Source organism: Arachis ipaensis, chromosome B9, assembly GCF_059453495.1.
Source record: "Arachis ipaensis isolate K30076 ecotype BB chromosome B9, ASM5945349v1, whole genome shotgun sequence".
Lineage (NCBI taxonomy): Eukaryota > Viridiplantae > Streptophyta > Magnoliopsida > Fabales > Fabaceae > Arachis > Arachis ipaensis.
Genome location: NC_142444.1, coordinates 54267524 through 54293170, shown reverse-complemented (window position 1 = coordinate 54293170; position 25647 = coordinate 54267524). Strand labels below are relative to the sequence as shown.

General features: G+C 35.6%; 1 protein-coding gene across 4 annotated transcripts in view; it reads right to left on the bottom strand.

Annotated features, from left to right (window-relative positions):
• LOC107615452 (ARM repeat superfamily protein) overlaps positions 1-15715 on the bottom strand; it is a 36734-nt gene extending 21019 nt beyond the window's left edge. For 3 of the 4 annotated variants that reach the window (XM_088500434.1, XM_088500436.1, XM_088500437.1), the window contains exons 1-14: positions 15407-15674; positions 14762-14947; positions 14374-14463; positions 11697-11770; positions 11341-11496; positions 11043-11163; positions 10804-10859; positions 8271-8325; positions 8105-8161; positions 7882-7983; positions 6689-6769; positions 6534-6586; positions 4318-4387; positions 3986-4049 (exon numbers count right to left, since the gene is read on the bottom strand). In XM_088500434.1, coding sequence (XP_088356560.1) covers positions 3986-4049; positions 4318-4387; positions 6534-6586; positions 6689-6769; positions 7882-7983; positions 8105-8161; positions 8271-8325; positions 10804-10859; positions 11043-11163; positions 11341-11496; positions 11697-11770; positions 14374-14463; positions 14762-14947; positions 15407-15511 — 1270 coding nt within the window. In that variant the 5' untranslated portion in view covers positions 15512-15674. Of the gene's footprint in view, positions 1-3985; positions 4050-4317; positions 4388-6533; positions 6587-6688; positions 6770-7881; positions 7984-8104; positions 8162-8270; positions 8326-10803; positions 10860-11042; positions 11164-11340; positions 11497-11696; positions 11771-14373; positions 14464-14761; positions 14948-15406 lie in introns of all 4 variants that reach the window. The other variant, XM_088500435.1, reaches the window with a different exon arrangement.
• Between the last annotated feature and the right edge of the window lie 9932 nt (positions 15716-25647).

The window sequence follows — 25647 nt, the reverse complement described above, 5'->3', positions numbered from 1 at the left end:
TTATTTATTCTACAGTGTTTCCCTGGCAAATTCAAATTCCCGATATGAAACAGTAGCCAGTTGGTAGAATATAACATTATTCACATCAATTCAAATTTTAATAAAAATCCAAATAAAATCTAAAATTTAAAGCCATATAATTTTCAAGATTGTTACAGGTATAAAACCAATTTCAGACAGTGGCAAACAGAAAAATCGTTATCTTCCCCAGATAACAGATGAACTTTTATTAATGAGGACTGAATAATTGTACAAGAATGCTGGACAAGACATCCTCAATACTGAAAACAAGAATCAGCAAAAGAAGCAAAGCTTTCCAACCTCTCAGCATATTTGAGGGGAAAACCCTCTCTACATAAATGATATGGTTTGCACGGGCAACACCTAATCCTATCCCACAAGATGTTCTTTGCACCAAGAGAGCATTGGGCTACCAAATGGGTTTATCAAAGCAAAAATGTTCAAAGAATGAATTCGGAAATGAAAGTAAGATTTGCAAGAAAAGATATAGAGGAATAAAGAGGCCAAGATCTTTTAATTGTACAAGCCGTCAAATTGACAGAATCAAGGAGATCCAAAAGGATTACTAAATCTAGAGCGTCTCTATCATTTAGATTGCTAAATTAGGGGAAGTCCCAATAGTAAATGGAGACCACCATGATATATTCTTTTATTTTTTTTCCCTATCACTTTATACGCTTCTCCGCTTATTAAAATAAAAATTCTTCCTTGATCAATTTCTTTTTAATAAAGAAAAAGTAAAAAGAAAAAAAGAGCTCAAAGAATTTTTTTGGCATCAAAGAACCATGTAGCATAGGTATTACGCAAGCACAGAAGAATAGTATTGAATTCCTAAACATGAAAGAAGAATAAGCGCAGCACTACCTCTCAATTAAACTAACTGCTTATATTTACGGGAAAACTACAGCTTAATCCCTGAAATTCTCATGATGTAACAATCTAGTCAATCAAAAAGAATATTAGTCTCTGATTTTACCACGGTTATAACAAGTTAGCAAAATCTCCTTTTGGGATCCCATTGAGAAGGTTTCTAAGCAGTTAGCAATTTATAAAGGGACCTATTTCTCTTTAGGTGGTTGCATCAATCTCATCCAGTCTTGCATCTCAAGTATTCCTGTTTATTTCTTGTTGTTCCATATTCCAGTTGGAGTGGCAAACACCATTGAAAAAATTGTGAGGCACTTCCTTTTATGTGGTCCTAAAAAGAAAGGAGGCTTGGGTCTTGGCAATATTGTGTCTAAGTACATTACTTTGGTGGCAAAATGGCTATGATGTTTTCCATTAGAATCCCAATCTCTTTGAAATCAAGTTATCAGAAGTAAATATGGTATGGACAGGAATGGGTGGGATGCTAATTCTGCTACTCGTGCTAAAACACTAATTTCAAACCCTAGGTGATGGATCTCATTTCAACTTTTGGAAGGACCACTAAATAGGAGGTACCTCCGTAAACCTAGCCTTTCGTTGTCTACATCTATCCACCTTCCATAATTCTCCTGTTAAATCCTGGATCCTCTTTCTCTTTGGACTTCCATTTCTTTCCTAACCTTAATGATAGGGAATCCTCTGAACTTCTTGATTTGCTTAGGTCTCCTTGATGCCATTTCTTTGTGACACCTCTAACCTTGAGAAAAGGATATGCTCTCTTCACTCCTCTGGTAGTTTGTTGTAAATCCTTCTTCTTACTCATTCCTCCAACACAACTTACTAGACAAACCCATTTGCAAGTCCAAAGCTCCCTCTAAAGTCAAATTTTTTATATCGAAAGTTATGCTTAACAAAATTAAGACCCATGACTTGTTGCAGGTTCGAAGGTCACATAAGGGTATCTCCCCCATTGAGTGTGTTATGCGTGGAGCAAATTCATAGTCAAATTTACATTTGTTTTAGCATTGCCTCATGGCTTTTTTTTATGGAACAAATTGTTTAGCAACTTTGCCAAATGTTGGGTGTACCTGCAACCCTGGACCAATTTCTGTTGACTACCTTTGTTCGGTTTGGTAGTAGGAAAGAGGCAAAAGTTTTGTGGCATTAGCGACAAAAAAGTGCCTTTAAAACTTAAAGGTAAATTTTATCGCACCGCTATAAGACCGGCTATGCTGTATGGTACGGAGTGTTGGGCGGCTAAAAGGGAGCACGAACATAAGCTGAGTGTGGCAGAGATGAAGATGTTGAGATGGATGAATGGTCATACGCGATTGGATAAAATAAGGAATGAAGATATAAAGAAGAGAGTTGGAGTAGCACCCATTGTGGAAAAGATGGTTGAATCGCGTCTCAGGTGGTTTGGACATGTGAGAAGAAGACCTATAGAACATCCAGTCAGGAGGGTGGATGAGATGGAAGATGGACAAAGGGCGAAAGGCAGAGAAAAACCTAAGAAGACCATCCATGAGGTGGTCAAACGAGACCTACATGTAAACGGTCTCTCTGTAGACATGATACATGACAGAGCACAATGGCGTCGTTTGATTCATGTAGCCGACCCCACTTAGTGGGACAAGGCTTTGTTGTTGTTGTTGTTGTTGTACTCTTTGGTTGGAGCATAACGCATTTACCTTCAATGGTAAATCTTTTGGTAAGCAAGTTTTATGGGATAGGATTAAATGCCTAGCATCTATTTGGCGTAAAGCTCATGATTTGTATAGGAGACTTTTCACTGTTGAAATTTATTCATTTTTCATATAATCATTTTTACCTTCCTTCTTTTTATGTAGTCACTTTTGTTTATTATCTTTTGTCTTTTTTAGCATATATTTAAATCCTATAGTGCAGGAATGACACAATTAGATGCAATGCAAATGTGTATAAAATATTTCAATAACTGAAAATAACATCCAATTTTCTAATTTTATTTTTCAACATTATTATAACTAAATTATATTAAAAAAATGTAAATTGTTGAAAGGAAAAATAAGTGATATATAGCTAACAAAGTCAATATATAACTAATGATCAAAACTAGATAAAAAAAAAACTCTAAGAAAAAACTGTAAGAACATCATACGTTCTAATGCTATAGGAAGTTCATCACCTAATACATAATGAGCCAATTGTTTTTCTAAATAAGAACGGAAGAGAAAGAGTGCGAGACATGAAATTATGTAGGAGGAGACAAAGAAATGGTGTGAAGTAGATGTTGATTTATACAGTAAATATGAGTTGAAGTGAGCATTAAACGGGGAGAATGAATTAGGTTTTATTAATCAATTTATACATATTAAAAAGAAATAACAATAATATTAAAAGCATAGAGTAGCCTACATAGAAGTAAAGAACAAGAGGAGCTAAAAGGTGAAGTTAAACGCCACATAGGAATCATAGAAAGTGATATATATATATATATATATATATATATATATATATATATAACAATTTCACTAAAATGCTTATGTGATATGTTAGAAGCTATCCAAGATGTCAAGAGTTTATCATGTCATTGCCATTACTTGGTTTTTTTATATATTACAAATAGATAAATAGATTTTCTTAAAATGAAATTTGCTCTCCAAAACAGACATGTAATGTTAGAACTTCGACCATTGATGTGAACTAACATTCTTTATAATATAATTTTTTTTAGGAGTAGATAATTCAAAGTGGGAAATTATAAGATTAATACTAGGTTGATTATATAGATGCTATTCTCTGTGATAGTATAAATGTAGTTATATAGATAAATGTCCTTTTCTATGTTGTTGCAAACTAAGTTTATGGTTGACATGACAAACTTATAGAGCAAAAGTTTACGTGTCACTCACTCACTACACACTCCTTTGATCTCTTTTTTGATATATTATAAATTTATAATAGATAATAGATTGTTTAAAATTATGAAAAAATCTGATCTCAATATGAAGCCGTGGCCGGTGGATAAAAAAAGGGACTAAAAGCAATTATTTAACTTTGTACGAAAGAGATAGATATCAAAGTAATTGCACAACCTAAATACGAATATCAATACCTTTGGCTTTGCTACTAAACATCCCTGCAACAGCTGCCAGGCTCTCCTCACTTGATTCTTGAACCTAGAGAATGCATCTAAAGTTTCTTCAATACATACAATTTATAATCAATGCAGAAAAAGGACAGAAAACAACCCTAGCTAACAGTCTTCAGAATAGCATATGTATGATATATAAAAAGGCTGCACGAAAGTATGCATTAGCAACAATGAGAGTAAATTCCCCCTTTTTCTGGGCACCATTGAAAGCAAAACAAAGTGAGTCATTCCTTGGTACCCTGCCATTAAATGCATGACTGAAAAATTGGATGAAAACATTGTCAAAATCATACCTGTACACTTGAAACAACTCTAGCAAGAGCTTTGACCATTCCCTCCACAACATTTGTATTTTTTGGGTGCCTATGACAACAATAGATAGCAGCATTGAATACAAAATAATCAACTTGTTTGTGCGTATGCGTGTGTGTGCACTAAAGAACTAAGTGGATAGATTTGATTTAGGTTGCCTTCTAAAAGGTGCATTTGTTTCACCTTTTGAAAAGGGTGATTTTATAATTTGATTATTTTATATTGTTGAAAATAGGTTGTTCTGAGAAGCTATTCTTTTCAGTTTCTACCGAAGACTGAAATGGATTCTTTTGAGAATCTATTTATTTTAAATAAACTATCCAAATTATGTGAAATGTAATTTTCTTTAGTCAAAACGGTGATTTTGTTGTCAAAAATGGCTAAAAGCCTAAAACAAATGTACCCCAGAAAGGGAACCTTAAATCACCATCTGAATGATAAGAAAGCATAACTCTAGATGAAATGACGACATATTGATAGCGAGAACCTTTTCCCAGACATTAGATGCAGAATAATGTAACATAATAACTGATATTTGGATAAATAAGTACACCCCACCACATTGCATCCAACTACTATCATGATTTCTTTAAGAGATTCTTGTTACATTATTCTAGCTTTCTAGCTCTGCTGATTTTATATTTTTGACAATAACATAGACAAGTGGAGGAGAAGGTCCGCAAAGCATCTAGTTAGAAGGGTGAATCAGATGGAAATATACAAGTGGCAAAAGGTAGACGAAGACCTAAACAAACCATAAACGAGGTAATGAAAAGAAATCAATATGTAAATAGTCTCATTGTAAACATAATATAATATATGATAGGCAGTGTTTGGTTAGTGCCCATGTCCATCAAAAACATGGACACAGTGGCACATTTCCACCGTTTGTTAAGACACGTTTTTTATGAACACAGTGGCACACAAATGCACATAATATACATGTCTTCAGGACGCCTCTTTAAAGCAGAGACATTGAGACACATTCTATAATACACGAATTTTGACACTTTCATCCTTAATTATTTTTCAAATTGCCAATTTTATCCTCAACCTAACCCCTCTTTTCCCACTCTCTCTGCTCCTCCCTCCCTTTGCATTCCTCTACCACTGTCCTCTCCCTCCATCACCGATCATTACACCACCACCGCCACCGATGCCACAATGCCCTCCTCTCTTCGTCCTCCTCTTCATTCCACCCTTCCTCCCTCTGCTCTCTTTTTCATCTATTTCTACTCCTCCTTCGCAACCCTCCCTCCAAGCCGCCATCATTTTCTGCCTCACCTCCATCTTTCTTCAACTTCATCGAGTCACCTCTGTCACATCTCCATCCCACTTCATCGACATCATCTCCCTTGTGCCAACTCCTTCCCTGCCTCTGTCTTTTTTGTATCAGTTTTTTTTAAAAAACCGAAAGTTAATTGTTGAACCTTTTAGTATGTTTTAGTTTTTTTTTTCTTTTTATTTGAATTGTTGAACTGATGATTAAATTGTTGTTGATATTGATTTGGAGTGAGGTTGAAAATGGTGCTGAAAATCAATGGTGGTGATGGTGGTGGTGGTTATAGCTGGTGTAAAATAGACATTTGAATTAGACAATATTTGAATTAGACAATTGTGTCTTGTACATCATCACCAAACATGTTAAAAAAATTTGTGTATGTGTATGCCTATGTCTATTTGTGTATGTGTTCTTGTGTCTAAAGGACACTAACCAAACACAGCAATAGGGCACAATGGCATCATTTGATCCATGTAACCGACCTCATCTAGTGAGATAAAGCTTTGTAGTATTTTTGTTGTTTGACAATAACATGGACAACAAGGGTAAGTACTCATCCCTAAAGATACAAGCATTTGATAACCAAAGAATTGAATAAATGTGCAATGCCACATAGGCTTTACATAGTACAAATCACCAACTATGGTTTACTCCCTTTTACAAACCTCCATCAGTTTCTTAAATATATAAACATGCCGTATTGAGTCAAATCTTCGAAAGACTTCCCCATTCTATGTAAATCTAAATTGTTAAAATATCCATTAGTACTGAGTAGTACTGACAAGCAATGACCTATATTGCCAAGGTGCACACAGAACACTACAATGGGATAGAGTAGTTATAAGGCGTACTGATGAATCAGTACTACCAACCATTATGGACAATATCATAAAACAAACAAAAGTATTAACTTACATATCAAAATTTTGGAAAAGAATTCGCAAGGTCCGTGCCTCGACACAAAATCCCTACAGTCCATCATTTCTAGTTTTAGATTAAAGATTGACAAATCGAATCAATAACCCATATGAAAGGAAAATGAAAAGAATAACAATGAACATATGGATTACCCTCAAAATCTCAAGAACAAGAATTCGATGCCATAGTGGCAAGTCAAGAAAGGTAACCTTCAATAACATACTGAGAAATACCTGCAAATAAAAAATAAATAAATAAATGAATAATATAGCACCATCAGATTCTGTAGAGAATGGGATGCTATCGATATATTAGGAGGTTCAAACTAAGATCACATAAATTACTCATTGTGAGGCATTAAACTCAAGTGAGGATGTAATTTCAGCCCATAGACAAGTGCTCTAGATAGGATGCAATGTCAAAGAGTACTCAAAACCAAATTTTTGCCACTTACAACCAGAAGCTTGTTCTACTTTCAGGGCCTGACATCGGTGAAACAATAACATACAGTCCCATATTATAATGCCAAGGCCTGGAGGTCTCAAGCCCCAGAAAATGCAGATCAGAACTTTTATAGACCACATGCAGTAGACTATCTTTAAAAATAGAGTTAGGACAGTGAGAAGGAAAGGCTTTCTGGAAATGAAATTATTCCAGGGCTATCATATGTATTGCCTCTTTAGTGTGTGAGGATAAATGAAAAAGATAAAATAAAAATTTAAAGTGGCCGCTTATGCAATAGGTTGCTGTCCTGACCGATTAGTGGATTCAGCCTAAAACGTTCATGAAGAGCTCTCTTTAATGGAGAGTTGCAAATAGACTACAATGTCTCAAGGTAAGAGCTATTCTTTGGCCCTTTATCCCCCCAGTCCCAACCAAAATTTTGTTTCCCCTTCCACACTTAGTTCTCATCCTCATTTAAACCCATTTTATGAACCCTGCACCCCCTCTTCTCTTTTCCCTTCTTCACCTTAAAAAATTTCAAGTAAGAAACAAGAAAGAATTTTATTGAGGTAAAGAGAAGAAATTACAAAAAGTAAGGACGATAAGGAACCCATTAAAAACAAGATTGTCAAGTTACAAAAATGTTTTTTTACTTCTCCTTCACCTCTAAGTAACAAATGTTATCCTAAATTCAGTTTAAAATCTTAACATCGTAAACGGAACCCATTAAAAACAAGATTGTCAAGTTACAATTTTTTTTAGTTCTCCTTCACCTCTAAGTAATTAATGTTATCCTAAGTTCAGTTTATCATCTTAACATCGTAGAAGGCTGTAGTGACTGTTCCAGAAGTTTACTTGACATTAAAGAATGGTTACATGGAAAAAGGAAAAGAAAACTTACCTCACATTCAGTGATGAGGGAAGAACTATAAAGCCTAATAATATGAGCAACTGAACGCAAGACCAAACGGCGAAAAATAGGTTCACCGGCTTCTCCTTCCAGCTGTCAACAAATTAAGGAATTATGACAAAGCAAACCCTATATTGTATGTAAAGTATAAACTCTATGTAATAAAGAATGTTAATAGTGAAACATAGTCATCTTGTTTAAAAGCATAAATTACCTCTGCATTGGTACGAAGGGAAGTCATCAGGAGTGAACATATCTGCCTTCTTAAAGCCTGAGAAAATTTCAGAAGAAATATAGACATAAAAGAATGAAAAATTTGTTTAATATGATTACATTAAAGACCTGAAAGAACGTTAAGAATTGCAATTAAACATGGACACCTGCTCATAGGGTAGTAAGATTCTGAAAACAGCAACATAATTGGACAATATGAACCTGGAAAACATGACATAAGTGTCATAATGAATATTTATTCACAATGCAGACTCGGCATTTTTGTATTGAATAAACGGAATTCAACAATCCAAGCAAGACAGTTCTAAAGAACAGGGATAACCTAGTTTATAGAATATGTAAGTCAAATTCTCAATAGCTCAATAAATAATGTATGTGGAAACAAGCGGATGTATATCTAACTAAAAAAGACATTATCAGATTTTGAAAAGTCAGAAACTAATGAGTAATGAATTCAAGCAGCACCAATTTCATCATAGACGTTAGCGTTATAAGCAAAGAAATTCCATGAGAAATGAAGAGTCATGAGGCATATATAAAAATGGAAAAACAATAAATATTCAACCGATACATTAGCGTATTAACTTAAAGTAGTTTAACTTAAAAGTAGTGCTTTGTTTCGATTTTACGAAGGAAAAAATTTTAAAAGTAGTGCTTTTCATTGTGAATTGTTTGTATAATATATAATATTTGATACTTAGGGTAATTTTGATTCAGAAAGAGAAAAAAGTGAAGCTAATCAACTTTCTGCCTATAATGAGATTCGCAAGTGTGCACTCAATTTGTGCCAATAAAAGCATTTCACTCACCTAATCTCGAGATTTGTCAATTTATAAAACAAATTACACATGCTATAAATTTACATCCCCCCCCCCCCCCCCAAACGCGGGAAAAAGAAACCACTAAATTGAGGGTTTTAAGCTCTTGTAAGGAGGCAAAGGTAGCTTACTGGCTTTTACCTTTTATCATTTCATGCCATGTTCTGGTATCTTTATTTTGCAAGAAATGCTATAATATGCAGTGATTTTTTTTTCTGTTTTTCAATTGTTGACCTTATTTAGGGAAAAATTACTTATTCGTCATGCCTTTGCTTGCTCATGATCTGATCAATGGTGTTTCTTTATCTAACTCTCATATGGATTGTGATGCTTTATTGCATGATTTATCCACATAAAGATTTAGTTGTTAAATTTCGTATTTCTGACTAAAAATGCCTCACACTTCTTTTGTGCTCTTTTCTTCTATTTTAATAAACGTGCTTTTCTGTAAAATTCAACTCACCTGTTACCTCCTCTTCTCTCCCCTTCCCTATGAGTGATGGTTCTCACAATAAATTTTCAGAAAATATTTGGGTTGGTAATGCCTCACTCACCTATCTTACATACAACTCTGTGTCACTTATTATCTCTGGATGACATTTGAAGTTTTTCACTTTCAATTTGTTCAAAATTTGAATGATAAAGTGGCTAATGAGCTAGAGTTCTTACTTTACTTAATCATCTTCAACTATGCAATGACCTAAACACTAAGATTCAGACTCATGACTCCTTTAGTATTTTAATAGTAAATCTTCTTTTTCAATTCTTAACCTTGCCTATCATTGAAAATTTTACGTTGGACAAACTTATTTGGAAGCTAAATTTCCCTCCATTCATTAAGGTTTTGTTTGGATTGCAATTCTTAATTGGATTAGACCCCATGTTCTGTCCCCTAACAATGGGTGGTTTGGATTCCAAATTAGGGGCTTTTTTTCTCATAGTACACAGGATCTCTGTGGATTAGGATTTTGGTATCTTGATAGAATCATGGGTTTGCCCTATGGACCTAAATCAGTTTCTTCTCACTAAATTCAGAGGTTTTGGCTCATATAAAAATGCAAAGATTCTATGCCACTCCATGGTTTTTGTAGGTCTGCCGGATATGGTTCAAAAGGAATGCCAGGATCTTTAATGATTCCTTTTCGACTATTGAATTCATTTAATATAGCAGTAATTTCTGGCTTCCCTTGGTGCTCAGAACATGGTCTACTTAAAGGATTCCTTTAGCTGTTCAAAGGGATTGGCATGCAACGTTACCTAGCTAAGCTTTTTATACTGTAGCTATATCTTATGTATGAATTATTTTCTTTTGTAAATTATGTTGTAATGAGGTTTCTTTTGCTACCAAAAAAGAATTATTTAACCATTGCCATCTGTTTATTCTCAATTTATTCATTCATCCTAAATTTCCAAAGTTGGTGCATTATCAACCAACCTATACTCCATACAAGCACAACATATGAATAAAATCAGAATTAATTAAAAAGAATGATTAGATCAATGAGGAAAATAAAATATTTATAAATTACAGGATGAACTTATGTGCTACAACTAATTATTTTCATGTTACAAGTTATTATCTTGTTTCCAGCTTTTGCTTTACTGACTTGAAAACACGAGCACTTCAATTGTATCACAATATACAAGAAAGATAAAATAGAATAAATAAAGATGCGCCAAATTAGTAATCAGTTATCTTCCAACATTTTCCTTATGTAAAAAAATTTTAAAAATTGATCAATGTTCACTTAAATTTAAGAGAGTGAATGAAAAGATAGCCAAATCCAGGTATCTCAATCAATATCTCATTGCAAAGAAGAAGTTAAACCACATAAAACAGAAGTTGCAAAAGACTTCGTACTCTATAATATCAAGTGCAAATGTCCTTGGAAGAATGTTAACGCGTAACCACGCTGCCTGATAAACAGAAGAGAGATTGATTTCATTTAGTAAAAAAATGTCATCAATTAAAATTAGGATAAAAATGCATTACATATATAAAAACTATAATCTAAAAGGATTCCTAGATTGTCATAAAATAAAATTTCTAGAAGGTGGATCTATTATTACAGAGAAAACAGAGGTTCTATAAGCACATACAGATCCACCTGCGGCAAGAGACGTCAGGTCTTCTAGCAAGCGCAGACCAAGTCTTCCAGTTTCAGTTAAAGTCCCCCTCATTGATGGCGGCCCTCCAGATATTGATTCACAGTCTAATGAGCTGCACAGTGTAGTGAACATGGTATAACAGTATAAGTTCAAATCTTGAGAGTAAAGTAATCAACTTGAGACAAACCAACAACCAAGTCTCAAATCAAAGTTGCACTTGCACACCCATATTCATCTGGGAAAATTAAAACAATGGTCTGGAATTATATTAGCACAGGGTGCAACATACTCGGATAGATTGATGCCACGGTTAACATCACCGGTAACTGAACTTGTCCTAGATAGCTGACCTCCAAAACCAAATTTGCCAGCAGGAAGCGACTCTGCCAAAACTACTCGATCAAAAATCAAGGCCACCGCTTGCCTAAAGGTAGCTGCCGCAGTACTGCGAAAATATAACATAAGCACTCATGAGGGACTGATAAAAAAATATATTAATATGGACAAAAAGTAGTCAGGGAGAAAAACTTCCTGAATTTTCAGCATTATTAGATACCAAAGCACTTATGTGCTCTCTCCAACAATTTAAGCTTTTGAGAGAAACGATTCATGACAAAAATGATAAGAAAAGTAGTTTGTACTTACTTTCGCACACTATCTGAAGATCGAGTGTTTTCAAGAAGCCTGAGACAGATACCAAGAGCTTGGGACATGGTATCCTGAAAATAATTTAAGTATAATATATTTAATAGCTTAGTTTACAAATTTGTTCCCAAACAATAACAATACCAATAATCGAAGGCTTTAAAAATATGTTTTCAATCATTTAAATAAAGGTAATTTCTATTTTATTCTCTCTAAAAAGGTTTAGCAGAGATTAATATTGACCCAACTGATCTCTTAGACATAGTATCTCTAGCTGAATGTCATAATATGGAATGGCCCCGGTTTATCTAGGTGTTCCTTTAGGTGGGAATCTGTTAAGTATGTAAGGAAAGTGGGAAACCACACCTTAAAAGCTAGCTAAATAAGGGGGAAGAACCACTCTCCTTATATACAACATCAAGCATCCCATACTACCCGATGTCGGACTTTAAGCACCCCATAATACCCAAATCCCTAACAATACACCGCCCCTGGAGAGACGACATCCACGGCGGCTTCACTCTATCGACACTAACCCAGCGGCAGCCACTTTGCTACCGGCTATCAGTATTCAGTATTCACCTTAATCCAGCAAATAGGTAGCCCTTTCCATGGTGCCGACAACCAAGGCTCTGATACCATTGTTACTTATCTAAGGAAAGTGGGAAACCACATATAAAAGCTAGCTGATAAGGGGGAAAAACCACTTTCCTTATATACAACATTAAGCATCCCATACTACCCGATGTGGGACTTTGAGCACCCCATAATACCCAAGTCCCTAACAAAATCCCACTTCAACCTTTTTCGAGATCTTGTTGGGAAGAAGATTTCCAAGCGTTTTCAAGTTTGGAAAGGAGCAATTCTTTTCTCCAGGAGAAAGGATCACTCTTATTCAGCCTCGCTTATCAAGTATCCCTCTTTATTTCCTATCTTTGTTTCACATACCAAAGGGAGTGGGCTGTGGGTAAAACCATTGAGAAAATAATGAGGGATTTCCTTTGGTCTGGTTATTTCGACTCAACACGGGATCATTTGGTGAGTCGGGAGACTTGTTGTCTAGCCAAAAACAAGGAGGATTGAGTCTTGGTAATCTGATATCAAAAAACATTAGTTTCGCAACAAAATGGCTATGGTGCTTTCCCTTAGAACCACATTCTCTTTGGCATAAGGTTATTAAAAGCAAGTATGGCTTGAACAGAAATGGATGGGATGCAAATCTTGCTTCACGTGCTACTCACTCTACCCCATGGAAATTTATTTCTAGTGGTTATGCTACTTTCATACTGTAACAACTGGTACCGGAGAAAAGGAAATTCCCACAAACAGAAACAGTATAGAAGGAAAAGGAAATGAATCAAGATGATTACACTCCTACTGTAGTATTATTAAATAGGAAAATGCAGAAACTCACAAGGAACAGTACGATAGTGATGGCTGAGGTTTGGAAGCCAGCCTCCCTCCTGGCCCTGTTCTATTCTCTCACTCTAATTCCTACCTCCTATCCCCCCACTGTTACTACTAATACCCCTCTTCTACTCCCTTACCCAATTCAGTTAGCAATTACACTCGCTTCCTGACCCTCCCTCATGCTTCCCTCACTAACTGTGCCAGGTGGCAGGATAGTTACAAAACCCACCCTAGCCCATAGTTCACTCAATTTCAGTTAGGTCCCTAATTTCTAATTAGTTTGGTACATAACAGTTTTACTTTTAGTTGGGAGGATGTCTAATTCTCCACTTCTCTGTAATCAATGCCAAAAACAATTTAGCACATCGCATATGCTATATATATATATATATGCAGTTTTCTAGCACAATATAGCATAATTAATCCATGTACTCAACCCCAGGTAAGTGAAATAACAATAAAGCTTGGTCATTGTGGTTGTTCAAATATATTTCTGATTTTATATTTATGTATGGGTTTAAATTTGTATTTTGTAAAAGAACTTTATTTAGATGAAGAGAAGTATGACATAACATAAGAAATCAACAGAATTTCTTTACAAAATAAAAAAATAACAAGGAATAAATAAACAAAATCAATGAAGTAGAGCTTTCCCACCTTGCAACATATCAAAGAGGGAAATTTCTCTAAAAGGATCATGTGCAATATATAGAATAGAGCCAAACACCTAATCTTATCCTACTATAATGGTACAACACTCCACAAAAAGGGAGCCATATGCTGACATGTATTACTAAAATATCTGCTAAAAGCCAAAAATTTCTACTTATAGTTGAATATCTTAACATCTTAATTACTTAATAATGTACCAATTTGTTGTTGTTGATGATAAAAGTTTTATATTAGCATTACAATTTAAATATGTAATACTAATTTTAGGGTAATAGATAGTAAATATTGTCCTATTCAATTATCTAATGTAACACAACTAAACACCTTATACTGATCCATAACATCATTTTCTTACTAACATGCATAAGGTTCAATCCCTATAGTAAGGAAATCATCCTTCCTCTCTGAATGTGTCAACAGTATGACACAGTCCATTTCGCATCATGGTCATTATCTAGATCTATTAGTACCATTAGTATTATCAATCTAGATCGGTACATTAAATTTGAGGGTACAGTCATCGTACCAGCCAACTTCCAGCTATAATATAGTTAATAAATGGTAAACACTTATAGTTGATGTGGCTTAAGCTTACCTCATTCTCAGGATGTAAACGTGACTGAAATATTATTGATATTGTTTGAAGGGTCTTGAGCTGAACGCCCTCATCTGCCATCTCAGCATGCTGCAGGAGCCAGGTAACAAAGGAAATAAAGAGAAAGATTAGCAAGTTATCAATGCTTTATTTAGCCTTATCACTAGAATGTAACAGAACCATCATGCTCAGCTCTTGCACAGACCCAAATTATTTCATTCCATTCATTTCAAAGTAATAAGATGCAGAAGTCTCTATAATCAAATATAAAGCTAGGCCACAAAATAAACATTATGGCACAACCAATATGGCCAAATGGCAAAGCAAAAATTAATATCCCAGTGAAGTCTTCTACCATTATATGATAAAACTAGTTATGAGAACTTACATTTTTCAGTGTAGCTAAAATCTCTCTCAGAGCTGATGGCAAAACAGCATCATGAGATATCAGTTTCTGCAGACAAGAAAGTCCAATAACACTAAGCTTCACTGTTCGGACTTCACACGCCATCAAAAATATCCGTAATATGTCCTCATTATGCGCAATCTCACTAGGACTTGACAATGAACGAAGCTGCAAGTAATAACAAGAAAATGTAAACATTTTATAACTGCCATCATTCTAGCCGGCATCAAATAGCAGCTACCTGGCATCACACTTCAACACCTAACAGAAGAAACAAAGTGTGTTCCGAAAGAATCTGAAACATCATTCCAAATTTCTCTAAAAGAAAATCATGCATTCCTAATTTTCTGATAAATACTCTAAATTAAGGCACAAACTTCGATTATCAACCCAATCAAACTGCATTAGCACAATCGCAACGATCTTCAAGCCAGGAAGTGGAAATCGAAACTCACAACACTTCTACTTCCTACAATCACCACAAGCACTGGTACAAAACCTTCCAACTTGAACAAGAAAATTTAAAAGCGGGAAAAAATGCGGCAGAATCTCGCACGTTGCAGAAAAAATGCAATTCAGAATGCAAATGAGCATTAGATTGAAAAATATAGAGCATGGAAGAGTGACCTTGAGAATTGCGTGCTCGGCGCCGTCTTTAACAGCCGGATAGCGACGGCGGGCTTCAGCGGAGAGGGCGCGAAGGTCGGATTCCAAGACCGCCATGAAAGCCATCTCGGAAGCTCTCGCTTCCGCAAAAGTGTGAGGAGTCGGAAACGGTGATCGTTAAACTGTGAAGCTCAACAGAGAGAGACAAAGAGGGAGAGGGATGAGAGGAAGCGGCAGCTCTCGTAGATCTTGAGCCTGAGAGGCTCAGACTCAGACAGACACGGTCATAGATCCGGTGTGAGTCGCACGTGCTCCGTCATGGGGGAGGATGGGCCTTTGGGCTTGGAAATGGGCCGTCGGTATAAGCCAGCCCCTATTTATGTATGATGTCACCGATGGCAGCAATTGCCCACGGCACAAAAAAAAAATTCTCACTACAGAAATAATATAAACTCAGTATATATGTACCGAGTTATGCAGTTTGGTATACAAGGCAAAGAAGAGTGTTCTCTCCAATTTAGCCCACCGCGTGGCAGTCAAAGAACAGTGTTTCTTCCGGTGCGCCAAAATAGAAATTTTTCTGCACAAATCCATTTTTAAAATTAAATTTTCTCTCTTTTCTAGGGGTGGCAACGAGGTGGATAGGGGCGGATTTTTGCTCTACCCGACCCCGCCTCGTCGTACAACAACTCGCATAAAATCCGCCCCACTTCTACCCGTCGGTAGTAAAACGTTGAACCCTAACCCGTCCCTGCAGGTACCCGCCCCGCCCTTACCCGCCCCTACCCGCCCCTATAATTATTAAAATTCAATAAATAAAATTAAATTTTAAAATTTATATAACCATCATCACATACATAATATAAATTAAAGTAAAAATTTAAATATGATACAATATTATTAATCATTTACTAATTATTTTACATATATTATACATATTATATATTAAAATTATATATTTTATATATATAGCGGGGCGGGTAGGGGCTGGTATTACCTAAACCCGACCTTGCTCCGCCCCTCCCAAGAACCCGCCCTGCTAAAAACCGGGGCAGGTAATTACCCACCCCGGTGTGGGTAGGGGAGGGGTGGGTATCCGCGGGTTCGGGTGGTATTGTCATCCCTATTAGGTGACTGAACATTAAAACGCAACAAAAGAAAAGAAAACTAAGCTTCACGAATCTTCATCATCGCAAAGATCATCTTCTATGAGAGAGATTTGCTACTTGTAACAGAAGAAGAGGCTATTCTACGACAAGATATCTCCACCATTTCAAATTCATTTCGTCTCTCCTCTTTACTCTTAAGTCTCATCAGATTTCACCTCCACAAAACGTACCATCCACTTCAAAACAAAGTTGAGCTGGACCACATGTGAATCCATCATGTAATGTTCGTCATTCCTTCCAGGTTCTCCTACCTCCCGCTTATGCTATTTCACCATATCAAAACATGGGTTTAAGTTTTGTGATATTTTACATATCATTTTTTGCATAAAAATCTAATATAGGATCCGTACTTTGAGGTTCCTATGAAAAAATCTAACTTTGGGGGATCATTGGAAGCTTGAAATCGAGGATGGTACAAAGCCTTAGGTATACAATGAAGCACATGAGAAGCTGTTATTTGCCGTGGCTGGGGTGGGGGATGGTCAGGGCGGCGGTGGCACTAAACGGGTCGTGGTGGTTCACAGTGGTGGCGAAATACATCTTGAGCGGCACAAACGCGAATGCATGGAGTGGATTCTCGATAAAGGCCTTTGAGAATCTCTGGGGATCTGTCCATCTCTCTCTTACATCTGCGATTATGCTCTGGTATCAAAATTTAAATTAATTTATCTTTTATTTTTTATTTTTTATTAATGTTTGAAAAAAAAATTCTTGGTGATATACTCCATGATACATACAAGAGATAACACTCATGTTTTGTATTAGTGGATCAAAGCCAAATTCTTAAAGAGAAGATAGTATTGTCTCTTCTTTAAGAAATTATGCTTTTTATATGTTAGGAAGATGCTAAAGGATCTGGATCTTCTGATGTTTTAAATTGTATTTCAATCTTCACCATTAAAAGATAAGCATTCAATTTTAATGGCAAAGATTGAACAGGTTCCTTGAATGCACGAGGGAAAAGGTCTTAAGGTAGTTATAACAGATGGAGACCCTTCTATGCAGATCGCTATCATGCACGTGTTTCCAAATGCGCATCACGGACATTGCGCATGGCATCTACTTAGGAATGCCATGGCACATATCTCAGCCGCGGTTCACTCAACTACTCAAGCAATTCATGCTGGCTGATGTCGAAGTCAATCAATTAGAAATGCAGTGAAAGGCAATGGTTGATGAGTGTGGTGTACGAGAGGTGGAATGGGTAATGGATCTCTACTGAAAGAAGTTGTCTTGAGTCACGGCATACATATGGGGCAAATTTTTCGCAGGCATAAGGTTAACCTCTCTATGCGAGTCATTGCATGCTAAGTTGGGTGCTTTGTTAAGAGTATATACAGAATATTGGATTTCTTACCAATTTTCAATGATGTATTGATTTTCTTAGACACAAGGAAGAGGAACTTGACTTTTAGTCTTGTTATGGAACCTTTGTGCTTCAAACACAGTTCCCAAAGCTTGAGATATCGACGGCAACTGTATATACCCGTGACATTTTCTATGGATTTCGGGAGTCTCTTAAGCAGGCCATAAAATTTTAAATTGTAGAGCGACAAGATTGTGACACGAGTTGTTGCTATGTCATATAGAAGTATCGTAGGCCGGAGGCCACTTGTCAAGTGTTACATATGCCAAGCGAAGGGACTTTCGGATGTAGCTACCAGAGGATGGAGTCATATGGGCTCCCATGCATACATATAATTATGATTTTGGTTGGTATGGATATTTCCTTACAGCAGAGTCTTGTCCTGAGGAGGTGGTGCAAATGGGTAAAGAAAAATCTTTTTAAAGATAAACAAGTGAATGATACATGCGATGATGCTTCTTAATATCGCAGCATGGTTGGTACCTTTGTAGACCAATGTAAGCATTTAGCAAAGGTGGCATATCTTATGGATGAAGACTACAATAAAACTTTTCACTAAAAATATGGCATGGGATACAATTATGCTAGAGGTCAAGAATGGCATGTTTGTCGGTCAAGAGTCGAATAATGAAGGCATCAATCGGGCTCGTTGTGGGGCTAAAGATCCGGCCCCTGTGTGCACAAAAGGCACTGGGAGAGATAATGATTGTCCTGGCAACAAAGGACCAAAGAAGAGAAAATGTAGTTCTTGTGGTGTACTTGGTCATCATCGGTCTTGCTGCCCAAATAAACCCTCTTCGAGCAAGGCATTTTCGGAACTACTCTCTAATCCCGAGTGTTGCCAGGCAAATTTCCAAGTAAGATCCTTGCATATATGATGTAGTTGGTTATTTAGTTGGTCTATGCTCTTGATATATTTTCACCTTTCGTTGCCTCTATTTGGGATTAGAATATTTAGTAACATGAATGTATTTTACCGGAGACTAGCAGGTTGGCAGCATTGGGCAGAAGAGGAAACGTAGAGTGGATCTTCCAATCACGTTTCTAGGATTCATGCCTTAGTGGGAATTTTTGGTGCAACACCTTATTGAAAAGTAAGCAGATCTTACTGATCGATGTGGTATATTTCTTAAGTTGAATTCACTTAAGTGCAAGAACTAGACCCATATGGGCTCAACTATGCACAATTATAAGGGGTGTGCCTATGTCGTGGAAAGTTATGGTTACTAATGATATACTTATTATTTGTATTTAGTCTGATCCGAGAACAAATGTGGAATTATGTAGTATGATACTTGGTTGTAGTAATGCTAAAAAAGTACTTCTCCAAAGTTTGTGTCAGTAGTTGTGTTGCGACAACGTTAATCAGTTATTATATAAGAAATGGCTGGCATAATATCAGAGCTTCATTCCATTGCCCGATAGGTATGATGTCCAGTTTCTAGAACAATTTGCATGAAAAAGTCTGGGAGTTGTGTCCAAAGATCAACATATTTGGGGCCGCAATTTGCAAGGCAAAAGTATTTTCTCGATATGGTATTAGAAACAGATAACATAAAGATTGTACCGGCTTTTCTAAATTTTGAAGTTCACGGTGATAGTTTTGAAATGCTATTTTCAAATACCAAAGCTGTGTTACTTAAGTTTAGAAATTACCACATCTCACATGTCTACAGAGGTGGGAACTTAGTAGCCCATATACATCCCACTATTTTCATTAAAAGTCTAAACTATGTGTGATTCGAAGAGCTTGCAACACAAATATATAATCAAGTCCATTTGGACTCCATTGATATTTCCCTGTAATGTACAAGACATACTCCAATAAAAAACAAAAAAAGATGAAATCAATTTCACATTCTGTCCACTTCATAACTCATGATTCATAAAGCACTAACAAGTATGAAATTAAGTTCCAAAATATGTGTTGCTACACGTGTTGAAGGCAACTTTCATCAACTCTCGGACAAAATCAGCCCTGACATCCAAGGATTTTGGGGAAGTGAATCTTTTCTATACAACGCATTTCTGTTCGAGAAAAGAATGGCACATTTGCCTCTTTATGAAAGTCCATGGGTTTTGGCACCAAAGCCAATCCCACATCCACCAGCCTTCCTCTATTGACAAAATCATAAAAATTTTGCATCGATTGGACTAACTTCTCTCAACCTCCTTCCTTCTCATATCCTGCCATAATTGCATTAAAATCTCCTACAACCAAATATCAATCATTCATCTGTCCAATTACCTCTTATAAGCCAGCATATTGTGTCACACAAGTATTATCAATGTTGTGAAGGTGCACTCCCATCACTTTCGAATTGATTTTCTTTTCCGGATCCTCAATAGTGAAGGCATGAAAACTCAGCATTATGCTTGACTTTCAGCTGCACTCCTTCCTTCCAAAATAGTGCTAATCCTCCTGCATTATCATTTGGATTAACACAAAAGGTTTCCGGATAGCCACAACTCCTTGCTTGTCTCTCAACAAACGAGGTTTGGTGTTTAGTCTCGCATAGAAACACCACCTCGGAGAAATGAGAACTCTTAATCCCTTTGATGTTATGAACTACCAGGAATTTTTCCAAACTCTGGCAGTTCCACGTGAGCATCTTCATGGGTTTTAGAGTGTCTCTTGTGGGATAGCACCCAAAGGCCGTTCAGCATTGCTCTACATTAACAATTATTCTCCTTCTACATCTACTTCCTCTCCGTTCTATCCTATGCTTCTTTTAGTTCCAATACTATCACTTATGGTCCCCTTGTCTCCGTCTTCCTTGTTAAGTGTTTTATTTTCTGTTTTTTACTACTCCTTATAACTTTTCTCTCCTTATCACCAATCTGAATATTTTTCAGCTCCCCTAATTTCAACCTTCCTTCCTCTCCCGTATTGCTTCTTACTTCTTACTTCAGGACCATTAATTGCAAGGTTTAATATTTTGGTCATAATGGATTGGGTTATTTGATGATAATAGGTGTGTGTTAAGAAAGTGTGTGTTGGGTATGGGTATAATTGCATGTTGTTGGATACATGTAAAGTTTTAGGTTGATGTTGTCATAGATATGTTAGGTTTATATGGTGATGTATGTTGTTGGTTGTATGTGGTTGTTATAGTTAGGATGGGTGTGTGTTTGTTTGGAATGGTTGATTTTGTGTGTTGTGGATTTAGATCTTTTCTATTATGGTAATTTAAAGTGCAGGTTATTTCAGTAAATGAGAGTTAAGAGAAACTCTTTATTAAGCTTACGGGTGTAGGTTTCTGGTTGGTTTGTTAAAATTCTGCTTCTCTTTTTCGTTGGTTAGGAATTGAATTTTCTCTTTGATCATCTACTCTCCATCCTAATTGATCTACCTTCAGCTCCTTTCTCCACTTCTCCTCCACCTTTAGATTAATCGCTGAAACTTTCAAGTAGAAAGAACAATTTATGGTTTCATATTGTAACACCTTCATCACTAGAATGTCACGCTTCCGCCTGCACTACTCCGATAACGAGGATATTATGAGGACTTGTATATATAATTGTAATAAGTAGAAGCCTTTACTTGAAATCCTTCTTGACTTTTCTTTGAAAAACCGATAATATTTTTTGTCTCTTATACGTCCATACATACATACATACAAATCATCACAACACTTTTTACATTTACAAGAATAAGTTATACAAGTAATATACAAATATATATTACAAAATTATAAATCCTATCCCTTTGTACAAAAAAATTATGACAATAATAAAAGCGAGGGAAAACAATAACTAAATACAATTTTAGTCAGAAAAATAAAGTAAGGCATGTCCAAATGCTCATCAAACTCTTTATAGGCTTCCTTGTCCGTTTCTAGAAAAATATTGGGGGTGAGATCCTAACCAGAAGGTCTCAGTAGAGGGGCTTCAAAATTGTCATAGAAAGATATATAAAAGAAAGTTTATTTTATGATAGTGATCATTGCTTGTCTTATGAATTTATTCTCTAAACTATTCATTTCTTATAATTAACTAATTTAATTCTACTGTCGCTTACTTTTCTTAATTTTTATCATAGGGCACATTACTCACTTCCTACTTTTTTTCAAAATTTACCATCCAGTCAATCTCTTAAAACTACAACACTTTACTATAGACCCGAACTAATAATCACAAACACCAGTAATCAAACAACAATGATGCATATTTCTATTACATAAGTAGCAACAAATAGACAAACAAACAAATAATCTCAAGCAATATACAAAAAATGTAGTTTGATGCATGTCCTACTGGCCGTGAGCTCACGTATTGGTTATTGCCAAAATCCAACACATTTGATAGCTAACCCGAACATGGTCTCTCTATTACGCATGCCCAAGAGGAATACATCGACGGAGTGTGCCTACCACCTTTTCCTAGAAGTATCACCAGGGAGAACACATCGAGAAAGAGTGCCCTACCACCTTTTCTTGTGAGGCCGAGTCATATAAAACGAAGGAGAGTGTCTTTTCACCTTGCAACCAGAGAGAGAATGTGGGAAAAAAATATCGAGGGAGAGTGTCCTACCACCTTTTTGACATCCAACATACACAATCAAGAGAAAATGTGGGAGAATAAATCGAGGAAGTGTGTCCTACTACCTTTCCCACATCAATAAGAGAATATGGGAAAATAAAATCGAGGGAGAGTACCCTACCACCTTCCCTACATCCTTTCCAACACAATACTCATATTTCAACCGTAATCACAATTCTATATAATCATATTTATCACAAGATTAATTATTCTCAAGCCGTGCGCAGGATAAAACTACCGTACTCAAGGTGGGCGCGGGACAAACCACCATCCTCAAAATATTGATATCTTATTTAACAAGTTTTTATCGGGGAAAGATTCAATAAAACTCATTATACCCACTCCAGACATATTTAAAGTCTTTAAAATGGTTATCAATCCATATAGCGGTTACAAAGAGCTACAAGCTCGCCGAAAAAGTTTAACAGTTCAAAATCGGCATTTCTGGAAAAACCTGCACATTAGTGTGTATGCAGGCTTTGTGCGTACTCGCGAAACCTGACTCGGTTCTTTAAGGGTTCGTGAATGATGCGTAAGCAGGATAGGTGCCTACGCGCAGAATCTGGTTCTACTACCCTTGCTGCAGAATCTGCAAAATTCAATTTTAACCACAATTTCTCAAAAAATTATAACTTTTAGTATAAAATTCATTTTGACTCCGTTCTTCAACGGTATAAAACTAGACATCCCCAATTTCATAATAAATTTCATAAATTTTCAAATTTCGGGTGCCAAATTATAGCCCTCCAAAGTTGGAAAAAATCTACCATAGTGCAGATTTTTCTACACCATTTAAAAATCTCCAAATTCTTTTCACCAAAAAGACTCAAAAATAATTTTACTTCCCTAATCAGAATCTTAATTGAAACATAATCATTTATTCTTAAACAATTACTTTAAATTCGCTAAAATACTCTAAAACATAATTTCTAGTTAGAATTTATTGAATTGAACTTCATGACAAGAGCCTTTACGCAAATAACAATAATTTCTCATTATTCAATTTTGCTCAAACTCTTATAAAATTTATGGCAAAACCTCCCCTAAAACTCAAACTTTTTCACCTTTCAAGGGTTCTATAAATTTCAACAATTCACTAATTCCTCCATCAATAATTTTTCAAAACACAGAATTCTTGATACTCAATTTATTACAATTTCATTTAACAACTAGTCCCACATCATTAATCAAAAGAAATCAGAATTTTCATCAAACTTTCATTAAACCACTACCACAACAACGCCAACACAAAAAAAATCAACATAATCAAGAATTCCAACAACCAATCATTTTTAAACAATCAGAAAATCAATCATAGTTCATAACCACAAACGAACCAACTTCATCAATTAATCTCACAAAGCAGCCATAATCTATTTGAGCATTTAATCAATCACATTTATCCAGTATAGTCCAATTTAATCCATAAGACTCGCATAATCACTAAAAATATATTTTTAACATCGATATTGATTTATAACAATTTCTTGAAGTAAAATGGATTTAAGAAAAAGCCCCTACCTCGACGTGACTCAACTACGCGATTGAATCAACACAAATTTTCCAATTTTAATCACAACAGTGGCAGTACTAGCAGTTTCAATGACTCCCCGTAACAGCGACAGCAACAATCACAATATGCAATTATAGTAACTCAACCCTACGACATCAACATTGCAAAATTCTTAACAAACTATAATAGAACACTAGTGGTGAGGGTTTCGGAACAAGAATACTTATTGTAATCTAAGAGGAACAATAGGATGGAATCATAGCAGCTTCGATGATCCTCACCGATAGGAACAGAACCGATGTGAACAGGGTAGAACTAAGGCGAGCTGGCAAAGGTTTCTGGTAGCTCCACGGGTGGCGACGAAAGCAACGGCTCCTCCCTTTGTTCATCGCATCTCTCAATGCCTCCCTCTCTCTCTCTCTCTCACTCGAATCCTAACCAGCATCGTCCTCTCCTTCCTACCCCCTCTTCTTCTCTTCCTCTTCCCTCTTGTATTTTCCTTTTCTTTGCAACTCTGTTTCTCTCTTTTTCCTTTCGTTCTTCTTTGTGTCGTAGGTGTTAGGATTAGGAGAAGGTGAGTGACGGTTAGGTTAGAGATGTGAAGATGTGTTTGTGTCAATTAGGGTTAGAATTTTTAGAATTAGATTAAAAGAGTAAAGGTAGAGTGGTAATTGAAAACCAAATATAATTCATCATCACGGTCAACCTCCATTAACAATAACTCATCTTCTTATACCTCATTTTCATCTTTACCAATAGAAAATTTCATAAATCATTCGTTATGTCATAAAAGTCGACATAATTGGTAAGCATATCCTAGACAAAGAAAACAAAACATGAATGATCAACAAAGAATATAGCATCTAACCTAAAAATATATAAGTTATTCGGCATGAAAAAAAGTCTCTACAACAAATTGTAAAATGAATATTACAATCTCAATTGAAGGTATCCCAAATAGAATAGTTCTATTAACTACACAATTATATCTTTAGAGTAATTTAAGTAATAAGTTTTCTCTACTCAATATCACTAGAATTATAGTAGCACAATGATAATATAACTAGAATTATAGTTTGAGTGCTTGATTGGGATGAATTGGTTTGGTTTGTACATGAGTTTAGAGATTATACACGAGTTTTATAATAGATGTAAATTACTATCATGAATTTTTTATATATGTTTTTAAAGAACAAAAGTTAAATAATTTGAGTGAATCAGTGACAACATATATATTACACTAAATACTAAATATAAAGAAGTAAATAAGTAAAAGAATTAAAATGAATAATTTCGAATGTTATGCCACAAATTCATACAATGCCCTATATAATGCCTTAATTAATGAATCCATTATGCCTAAGTCATAATCGGCTAGTAGCTAGAATATTATGGTGACCTTTAACCTATAACTCTTAATTTAATATATCAATAATATTGACGATATGTAAGTAGGATCTCGTGAGCTATTTTTTTATATACATATACATTGTACTAGAGTAGAATAGATTTGGCATGAGTAGATGAATGAAAAGATTTTAAATAAGAATTTTGAATCTTATTAATACAAATTATATAATACATATTAGTACGTATACAAGACTCTAAAGAAATTTTCAAATAGATCATAAATACACAAAATCTCTTGTTTCTCAAACCACAAATACACATG